The 10,898-nt window shown below is 44.0% G+C and overlaps 1 protein-coding gene across 1 annotated transcript; it reads right to left on the bottom strand.

Annotated features, from left to right (window-relative positions):
- On the bottom strand, positions 1-300 carry LOC131378524 (gallinacin-7-like). Its single transcript, XM_058419970.1, has 2 exons — positions 218-300; positions 1-131 (listed from the first exon to the last, which is right to left on the bottom strand). Exons 1-2 carry the CDS (start codon positions 273-275, stop codon positions 1-3), a joined length of 189 nt encoding a protein of 62 aa, XP_058275953.1. The 5' UTR covers positions 276-300.
- Positions 301-10,898: the final 10,598 nt, after the last annotated feature.

The following is a 10,898-nucleotide window of genomic DNA, read 5'->3' on the forward strand; positions in this document are numbered from 1 at the left end:
TCACTTTCTGCAGCAAGAATATCCATTGCTGCACTCTCCAATCCAGTAATACGGGCGACGACAAATCCCTGGGAAGCAGCGTCCATTTTGGATCAAACAAGAATTATCTAGCCTAGCAAACGCTTGTTGTCCTGCACAGCACAAAGAGAAGAGTCATTTACCATGACAGTGATCAAAAGTGAATTTTTTCTCCTTCTTTACTCCCATCACTCCTTACCTGCAGCCCCTTGGAGCACCAGGAAAAGGACAACCAGGAGGAGGTGAAGGATCCTCATGGCCACAGCTGGGATGTGAATTCTTTACCTGAACTGAGAAGAGAGCACAAGGTTGAAAAACACTGGACAGAGAATTCCCTCCTGACCAGGAACTGCTTAAAAAATGTGCCCACAGGCACCAAAGCCAAAATCTTTGTGCAGTGGATTTGGACAAAGAAGAGAGTGAAAACCTCACCCTTAGAGGTTATTAGTAATTTCAAGGAATGTATCTCTAAACAACCTGACCTATTTAGTACCAGACTGAGACTAGAAAATCCTGGATTAGCTCAAAACCTAAATTATTCTGGGATTCTATGGTGTTTTGGTGCTGGTTTCCTTTTTTTTTTTTTTTTTTTTTTTTTTTTTTTTTTTTTTTTTTTTTTTTTTTTTTTTTTTTTTTAAATTTTAGTTTTACTGCAGTGAAGAAAAGATACCCCAGTTCTCTTCAGAACCAGGCAGGTTACTCTGGTACCAGCAAAGACCCAGAAATTATCCCCCTTCCACTTATCAAAGTACATAAAGCATTCAGAGAATGAGCCAATCTTAATCCTTAGGAAATTCCAAAAAAAAGGTATCTCTATCTTTTCAATATTAACTAAGGTAGCAACTCATTCAAAATGTTACTGCATTCAGGCGAGACATGGTTCAAAATGCAAAGCTCAGCTGCTGTGCTGGCTGGGTGTCTGTTCCTGGAGTAAAACAGACATTTCTGTGCCTGATATCTCAAGGGAAGGTTCCCAGGTCTCTGTTCCCTTTGGAGATCAGCAAACCCAGCATCCACCTGGAAGCCCTGCAAGCAGCCAATCTATGGTTCTACAGAACATGTACACACAGGAGGCACTTGCTGGGGTAAAGAGAGGGAAGGGGTTAATCAAAGCAGAAACTTGAGGCTAATGAGAGGAAAAGATGTTTATAAAGGCTGAGAGGTGAGGGTGGCCCTCCAGAAACAGGCAGAGTTACCCGAGGAGAAGGTGGAGGATCACTGCTGCTTCTGCTCTCCAGTGGATGCACCACACCCAAACTCACCTATAAAGGGTTGGGGAAGAGCCAAAGCAGTCACTGGCCAATGGAAAAAAAAACCCCAAAAACCAACCTAACAACCTTTTCCAGCCTGCATTTTGTTTCTTCCAATGAGAAAGGAAGGTCACTTTGAGACTGCTTTCACCACAGAGCCCCTGATCTTTGTGCAACCCATCTTAGACCATCCCAGTTTGTGAAAGGCACGTTAGACCACAGGGTGTTGTAAAATACCTGGGAACACGATGCAGTGAGTTCTCCTTCTGATCCTCAGGGCTCCTTACTTGTACAATCCCAGAACAGTTTGGGCTGGAAGGGACCTTAAAGATCATCCAGTTCCACCTCCTGCCATGGACAGGGACACCTTCCACTATCCCAGGCTGCTCCAAGCCTTGTCCATCCCAGCCTTGAACACCTCCAGGGATCCAGGGGCAGCCACAGCTTCTCTGGGCAACCTGTGCCGGGGCCTCACCACCTGCACAGGGAAAAAAAGTCCTCTCCTTCACTGGAAAATAATCACTGGTAATGTCACCAGCTTCCTCTGGTGACTGCTGTGGTGCTTTACAGATATTCTGATATCCAGATATTCTGGACCAAGGAGCCAGGACAACCAGAAACCTGGATACCTAGGAGGGATTTCAAAATTGCATAAGGAAGAGGACAGGAGTGGGCTGTGGAAATCCATGTGGATTTTAAGAAATCTCAGTGCTGGGAGTATCTTCCTCAAGGTGTATCAGCTTTACAGCTGCTCGAGTGTCCTGAATGAAAAGGCAGCTCAGATGTCCCACCTCAGGTTAGCGAAATCTAGGGTTTGTTCCCAGATGGGATACATCACAGCTTTACAATGCAGTCAGGGAAACACAGATAAATATTACTGATGCTTTAGAGATGTGAAGCTCAATTTCTGCTCTCTGCTCTCCAAGCAGTACTTTTATCCTCGTATTTCCAGGAAGCAGCTGGCAAACCCTGTTTGCTTGTGCCTTCCCTGAAGCTGGGAAAAGATGCAATTCCCAAAGGGAGCAGGGGCGGCTCACTCCACATTGCTGCTCAAAATACCCAGCAGCAGATGGGATTTCCAGGTAGGGTTTGGCCAAGTCAGGTCTGGGCAGTTTTCCACAGGGCTGTCCAAGGTCAGTGGATGGACAGCAGGGCTGTTCCCGCATGGATTTCATGCCCTTTTTTTGCCAGGTGTGGAGGTGCTGTGAGGACAAACGTTGAGCAATCGTACCAAAGGTCTTTCATCCTTCCTGTCGCTTGCACAGAGGACGCTGGAGGAAGAGGATGGCAGAGAGAAGGTGAAGGATCCTCATTGCTCCACGTATCTGGGGACATCCCACTGTCACAGGTACGCTGAGGTCACATATGGACACACAGGAGTTAACTCAGAGGCCTTCACACCAGCTCCTGGAGTGATTTAGGGTGCTTTGGGCTGGCTGAGATCCCCTCCTGGGACCGGGGAAAGGGTCAGGGGAGAGGAGAGCAAGCCATGAAGGAAGGGTGGGACACAGGGACTTCTCAGGTAGCACTTGTCTAAATGTGGGCAAAGGAACTGAGACCTGGATGTTCACTGGGAACAGAGTCTGAGGTGTGCTGAGTGATAAAAAATCAGCTGGGCTTTAAAAGAGTCCTTCCACGTATTGATTTTAACAATATTATATATATAAATATATCTATGTCAGTGTGGATTTCTGGGGGGGGCGGTAGAGAAACAGGAGCATAAGAAATATCATAACAGAATTTGTCTACGTTTAAATAAACAATTACTGAAATTGTTGACTATTCCTGAGTAAATTGCAGGTTAGGATATCTGGATTATTCTCCTCTATTTGCATATTCTTCAGCGAAGATAAAATGTAAAGCACTTGAGTAAATTCAGCCTTTGTTTCTCTTGGAATATTTATAGATTATATGCACAGGCATACAAATATATATTCATGCTTGCGGAACATAATTTCAAGGGCTCCACACAATGTCCTTTGCAGTACCCCAGGAAAAGGGAACTGAGTAAGACATTTAGGGGTCAAAATGCTTTCAGGGTGCAATATTAATTGATTTTCAATATCCCTTCTTTAATTGTGTGTGTTTAACTGCGGAGAAAGAGGTGAAGTGTATCACCTTTGCAATCATGAGTGGGCAAAACAATGCTTAGAGTCAATAACAGTATGTTGGAATTAAAATAAGAGTTAAATTATAGTATTTAAGATATTTAAAGAAAGTTTACCATCAATTATAAGAACAAACATAATTAATTAGTTAAGGATATTATCCAAACCCTAACATTTGAGCTTGGATCTGTTTAGTTCCACTTTGGGCAGGTGGCACATGTACAAAGAGGAAAAACAGGAATAAAGAATAATTTTATCCTATTTTAACCTCCTTTTCAGGAGGTTACCCCAAAATCTCAGTTCAGAGCTCTGTGCTTCTAAAAACTCATTTATACATTTAATATTCACAGCGTCTATTTCTGCTTCTTTACATTTCATCACTTGAGTTATTTAAGTTTTTGTGGGCTTTTGTTAAAGGACAAAATCAAAATCCAAATAATAGAGACAAATGCTTCTCCATATTATAAAGGAAATAGACACATTCTTCCAACTAAATTATGAAAGAATGGGATTTTAAATAGCTGTCTTTTCTTGGGGAGCCGGTTCAGTGCCCAACCACCCTCTGGGTGAAGAACTTTTCCTGATATCCAACCTAAACCTCCCCCAACTCTGCTTCATTCCATTTCCTCAAGTCCTGTCAATATGATTTTGAGAGCAGTGACTGATTTCGTGTCCATCACAGGAGTCCACAGCAGACTGCAGAGCAGGGAGGGTTTTGAGTCTGGCCTGTCAGAAAACATCATTCACTCACATATCAGCACTGGGAATCAAAAGACATCAGAATAATTAATGAAAAAAATCCATAAAACCCCGCTGTCAGAATAATTTCCGTACTCTTCACTGAAGAAGGTTGCTGGAGTGGAATTTCAGGTTTAGCTCTTGATTGCCATCTTCTGGGAGAGACCCGGGTAGGTGAATGCTCTTTGAAATACAGGAATTTCGGGGTTTTTTTCCTGGTCTCTTGGAGGTATGATGATGAAAACACAATATCTGGGCTCAGAGGTGCCTTCAGGGTTCAGGTTAAACCAGTGCCGCCATCAGTTTCTGTAGTCCAGATCCTCTGAGGGCACATATCTGATAAAAATATTTTTGTGAAAATTGTTTCCTTTGGCCTCCTAGCATCAGAAAGGCTGTGTGCAAGTGGGTGCTTCCCTGGAATTAATTATCCAAACAAAATTATTTTCTGTGGGACAAGCAGAACACAGATGGGGCAAATCCATGAGAAGGACAGAGTGACCAGCAGGTCAAAGGAGGGCAATCTGTTCTTGTGACATCCTACCTGGGGTCCCCAATGTAAGGACATGGACCTGCTGGAGAGAGTCCAGAGGAATCCACAGGGATGTTCCAAGGGCTGCAGCCCCTCTGCTCTGGAGCCAGGCTGGGAGAGCTGGGGGTGCTCACCTGGAGAAGAGAAGGCTCCAGAGGAGCTCAGAGCCCCTTCCAGAGCCTAAAGGAGCTCCAGGAGGGCTGGAGAGAGACTTGGGACAAGGGATGGAGGGACAGAACACAGGGAATGGCTTCCCACTGCCAGAGGGCAGGGTCAGATGAGATTTTGGGATCCTTCCCTGTGAGGGTGGTGAGGCCCCGGCACAGGTTGCTCAGAGAAGCTGTGGCTGCCCCTGGATCCCTGGAAGCGTCCAAGGCCGGGTTGGATGGGGCTTAGAGCAACCTGGGGTGGTGGAAGATGTCCCTGCCCATGGCAGGGGGTGGAATGGGATGAGTTTTGAGGTCCCTTCCAGCCCAAACCCTTCTGGGATTCTATGAAATAGAGGGGTCTCGCCTGTATTTCACACTGAGGAGTCATTGCAAAATCTGAGCTTCTCTAATTCAGCTGTTACGGGGCTGTGGAAGCATCTGCAGGTTCCAGACTCAGCCCTGCAGGGTTAGATCCTCCTGGATCCCAACCTGTGTGTCCCAGGCCACTGTTCCCCACCTCCCAGGAGGGATCGATGTGTTGGGCACACCCCGGGGCGGTGTGAGACGTTTTTGGGAAGAGCTAGCTCCTGTTCCAGGGAGAGGGGAGGGAGTTCACGAGCGGTCACCGTCCCCCATCAGCTGCTGGGAAGTGACATTTCGGCTGCCGGGAATTGCTGTGACAAGTCCGTGTCCTTGGCCAGCTGGTCTGTGGCAGCTCTGTCATCCACAGAACATATAAAAGCAGTTTTTCTGGGGTGAGACATCACTCTGTGAAGATCCCCTGGAGTGGAACCAGGTGGGACCCACCGGTCTCCTCTCCTCAGGTCCTCTTGGGTGAGCTAAAGGTGTAGTTTTCACACGAATTTCAACCAAAGAGGAGAAAACCACATGATTTTTGATAAAATTTGTTGCTCCTCTAAAAAGAAATTAATCATCCAAGATGTAGAATATTTCAGATTAATTAAATCCCCGTGAATATCTGAAGTGGTCACTGCTTGGTATTTCAGTAATGCTGATTATTATACTCAGTGATGGTGATTCTTAATTATTAAATTAATTGGTATAATTTTCCAAAGGTAGCTGTAATCTGCAGTGAGAAATCGTGGTAGAGAGACAGTTCAGGGCTTCCAGAATGGATTGATGGGTCCTTAGATTTTCTCTAAAGACATTTCAAGATATAATTATTGGCTTGTAAGCTAAAAAAATGCCATTATTTGAGTAATTAAAGCTTTTGAGTGTTTATATTCAAAGAAATTGGAAATACTTTGGTTATTAATTAAATAAAACGGATATTTTAGTCATTAACTAACTTGCTTTGAGCATGAAGTACTGCACTGTATAGGCTGCCATGTTTAAAGTTAACTCCATCCCAGCCAGACTCAGCAGAGTTGCTCAAATAAAAAAATATAATAAAAATATAGTCATAAAGACATTTTATCAATCTTATGCAGTATATATTCAAATTTATCTTTCCTTAATTTATCTTCCTGTTACTTCTATCAATTAATTCTAGAACATTTACTCTATTACATAAATGCCATTTTTTATTAAAAAAAATTGCAGCTAGTTTGTCATTAATACTGTTTGTGCTGGGTGATGACAAATGAAGGTTACATGCATGACTTCTTTTTGTTTTGGTTTTTCTTTTTAGCATCTGTTGTATTTGGTGGCACTGAATTTCGACATGAAGATCTCCTTTTTCTTTGCTGTTCTCCTCTTAATGCTCCAGGGCACTTCAGGTAAGAGTTAAATACACTCTAAGGCAATGCAGAGGGAAAATTGTGAGTATGGAAAAAAACAGAAATAGGAATAGAAATAAAAACAGAAATAAGAGGAATAGGAATAGGAATAGGAATAGGAATAGGAATAGGAATAGAAATAGGAATAGGAATAGGAATAGGAATAGGAATAGGAATAGGAATAGGAATAGGAATAGGAATAGGAATAGGAATAGGAATAGGAATAGGAATAAATAATAGAAAAATAGAAATAGGAATAGAAAAAGGAATAGAAATAGAAATAGAAATAGAAATGGATTTAGTTCTTTTGCCTATGGCCGAAGTGCTGCCAGAGCATTGGGCACATTTTTACCAGTGACCAGACACCAAATGGGTCCATTGGACCCTCCCAGTCTGGAAAATAAGGCACTTTAATGGTGTGGAAGTGGCCAGCCTGCAGGTAAACTTCAACGCTGCTGCCATGCTACAACCTGGATTGTTCTTAGTCTTCTTTGGGAAGGCAAATCACGACTGTGCATTGTTTTTGTTTTTTTTATTGTGCCCAGGCTTCCTGCGTGCCCCCAACACCGAGGTGCAGTGCAGACAGGCTGGGGGGGTCTGCTCCAGCGGCCACTGCCCCCTGCCCCGCACGAGACCCTTTGGACGCTGCCAGCAGGGAATTCCCTGCTGTAGGACCGTGGTGAGTCCAGGAGGGGATGGATCACACACCACGGAAGGGCTTGGGTTGGAAGGGGCCTCATCTATTCCGCCCCCATTATCATGGACACCTCCAACAAGATCCAGTTGCTCCAAGCCCCATCCAACTTGGCTTTGAACATTCCCAGGGATTTCCTGGGGTTTATTACTCCTTTATCACTCATTTTTGTACATCCAGTCTGCCCTTTAGATGAAAAATTCCTCCAGCACAAGCTGGCAAAAAGCAGAGACTCTATATATCAGATACAGGATTTCCTGAGGATTTCCTCACTGCTTCCCTCTGTAGCATTAATGATGCAGCTCAATCATTGTGGGAAAGATCACAGTGAGACCTCTTTGGCAAAGAGAATTGATTAGACAGAAATAAACTCTTTTTTGCTGCTGTTCCCATTAGCTGGTTCAAGCTGCTCACGATGAGTAGTACTGGCTTCAAAGGACACATCTCCTGATGTGCACTGTCCTGAAACCTGGGAATTTTGGGTCAGATTCACAGGAAACCTGCATGTTCTACATTGCAAAGGCTGTCTGGTCCCATAGCTGGAAGAACAGCCTGAAAGTCATGTTGTTCTTCCAGATTTTTTTTCTCCTGTTCCAAAGACTTCCTCTTCTAGACAAAAATCAGAATATTTGGTCTAGTGAAAGGCGTCCCTGCCCGTGGCAGGGAGTTGGAACCAGATGGTCTTTTAGGTCCATTCAAATCAAAATATTTCTTTGATTTTGTGATTAATTTATTCTTTTTCCCTTCAAATTCACAGAATCCTAAATTTCACTCCATATTTTTATTCCGATATGAAACTGCAGCAACAAATCTCCCTGAACATTTACACTCTGCCTCCACTGATGCTAATGTTTCACTTTCTGGTTCTTTTTTTTGCCATAAAATGCTGCAGACACTTTTAGTTTTGGAGTTTCTTACTTAAGCTTTGTTCAATATTAGTAGCAAGAGATGTTAAAACATGAGCAGCAGAAATTCTCCTCCATACCGGAAATTCCAAGAGGAGTAGGATGCTTCAGGCACAGAATGTGGACAGTTCATTATTAATTAAAATGGAAAAGCAATTTATGATTAAAATTCAGCAGCAGCAGGACTGTGAATATCCTGAAGAGTTGGATTCAGGAATATCAGCCCCTGGTGCTCATTCAATCCCTTCTGTGCATTTTATTTAATTCCTTTCCTGATTGTAAGTACAAAATCTGAAAGTACAAAATCTGAAAGTTTCTTTTTTTTTTTTTTTTTTTTTTTTTTTTTCAGTATGATTAGTGACCACTGACATCTCAGATGGGCTAACCAGAGCTTCTGGCAATTGAAGGGATGCATCATTCCATTGGAAAATCTGGAATTCTGAGCAGAAAATATGCATTTGACACATGCGGGCACGTGCCACAAGGTGAACAACAGAAAGAGAATAAACCCCTCCACAAACTGCCTTAATGACCTGAAAAAAACTCCAAAGCAATTCTTGAACCACACAAAAAACACCAATATTTTTTTTTCATTTTGAAAAATGTTTTGCTGCTGAAATTTTATTGTGCCAACCAGCATGTCCTAGAGAGGTCACCATCATGCAGGAGTTTGTGCCTGTGAGAGGATACAAAGTTCTCCTTTGGCCCTCAGAACAGCTATCCTTTCACTGTTATTATTATTATTATTATTTTATTTTGGAGTCAGCAGTAATGTGAGTAATGCCAGGATGCTCAGCTAAGGTGTTTATATTTCGTAGCCTACACGTTTCAATAAATATTATTAAACTTGCTCTGGAAGATCTGTGTTTGATCCTTATCCCTGCAAGGTATCATCTCCTTATCCCTGTGAGGAGCAATCTCCTTATCCCTGTCAGGAATTCTCTTGCCTTTTTGTTGGAGGGTGTCACCTGGAATCAGCGTGACATATGCCTTGTGGTAAACTTATCCAAGGGGAGGAAAACAAGCCCATGTGGTGACAGGAGCGTGTCCTTGTCGTAATCATTATTAATTTGATCAAGAATTACTTCAAGGCCAGGCTGGATGGGACTTGGAACAACCTGGGACAGTGGAAGGTGTCCCTGCCCGTGGCTGGGGTGGAACTGGATGATCTTTAAGGTCCTTTCCCACCCAAACCATTCCGTAATTCTATGACTATCCAAGCCCACTGTGGTTAGTGGAGAGCTGGCACAAACTGCTCAGGATGAGTTTGGAAGTCCTGAAACCATCCAGCAGCTCATGGCATGGAGAGCATGGACACTTTGAGTCACTCCTCATCCCAAATCCTTGCGGCCTTTGCATTAGGGGTGTTTGGGATGGGGAAGGCAAGGAAGGGATGAGCCTTGGTGACGAGAATCCAGGCTGATGGACACACAGCGCACTGCCTCCAGACAGAGCAGTGCAGGGAAAAACAGTTTGGCCAGTTTAGGATCCAGAGAAATTAAATTCCATGGATATCATACTGGTGTACATTAAATAGAGACAGCAGAAGCAGAATCTTGTGAACGTGGTCACACGTTTCAAGCCTTTCTGCCACCCTGGGGTTTCTCTGTGTTCCAAATATTTCAGGTTGGGCTGGCAGATGCAGACCTGGGGAGGAGCACAGGACTGTCTCCTGAATCCCAGCTCTGGGCTGAAATGGCAGCTGGAACAGTCTCTAATGCTTTTCCAATTATTAATACCAATGTTACCACAAAAATCACTGCAACACGGGGCGATTTAACAGGGCTTGATGACACATGGACTTAATGTTGTTAAATAAAATGCACTTACAAATTGATTTCTATAGACAGTAAAAACAACAAAAAACACCCTGACATACATGAGCAAGTATCAGCAACATGGTTTCACAAGAACTTGCTTTTATTAGAATTGAAACTGCAAATGTCTTTGCTGGACAAGAATTCCTCCTCAGATGTTCTTGTGCTCCCGAGGGCCTCCACCCCCATGGGAAAGGCTCCCCAGGGCACTGAGGACAGGATCCATCGATGTCAAAAGATGGGGGATGTCTCAGATGTCCAGAGCTCTTGCCCGAGCGGTTAGTGAGGTGTCAGATTTAGGAGCTGGGGGTCCTGCAGAGAAAAGTCAGGTGCTTAGCCCATCCACCAAACAAATAAATTACACCTCAACACCTCAGACTGCTGGAGACATCAGGGAACACAAGAGGGTAAAGACAGCTGGAGACTCTTGTGGGGTGGACCTGTGTTTCTGGCCATAAGACAACCCAGATAAAACATAGGATGGGGCTGTCACCTCCCAGCACACACCACAGCTGCTCATTAGTGGCTGCTGATGCCCCAGAATACCAGGGACATTTTCCACTATCCCAGGTTGCTCCAAGAGTCATCCAACCCGGCCTGGAATATATTCCAGGGATGGGGAAGCCACAGCTTCTCTGTGCCAGGGCCTCCCCACCCTCACAGGGACAAATTTCTTCCTAACATCCAATCCAGATCTGCTCTCTGTCAGATTGAAGCCATTGCCCCTTGTCTTGTCACTCTTGTAAACAGTCTCTCTCTCTTTTTCTCTGGAATATTTCAACGCCACGAAGGCTCTGCCTTGTTTTCACCACACACCAACCCCAGCAATTAGCAGGTATTTTTGTAGGAGGTTGTAGGGGGCTGGAGAATGGGCTGTGATGCCCAAGAGGGGAAAAGCCCAGTGATTCTGCTTGCTTTTGGTGCAGCAGCATTTCCCCGGGGGAATTCCTC

The sequence above is a fragment of the Hirundo rustica genome, chromosome 3, assembly GCF_015227805.2.
Source record: "Hirundo rustica isolate bHirRus1 chromosome 3, bHirRus1.pri.v3, whole genome shotgun sequence".
NCBI lineage: Eukaryota > Metazoa > Chordata > Aves > Passeriformes > Hirundinidae > Hirundo > Hirundo rustica.

Excerpts from the sequence above, each read along its gene's own strand:
- LOC131378524 (XM_058419970.1), bottom strand. The coding sequence starts at position 275 with ATGAGGATCCTTCACCTCCTCCTGGTTGTCCTTTTCCTGGTGCTCCAA. Across the intron at positions 132-217 it reads GGTGCTCCAAGGGGCTGCAG|GACAACAAGCGTTTGCTAGG; the intron begins GTAAGGAGTGAT and ends TGTGCTGTGCAG.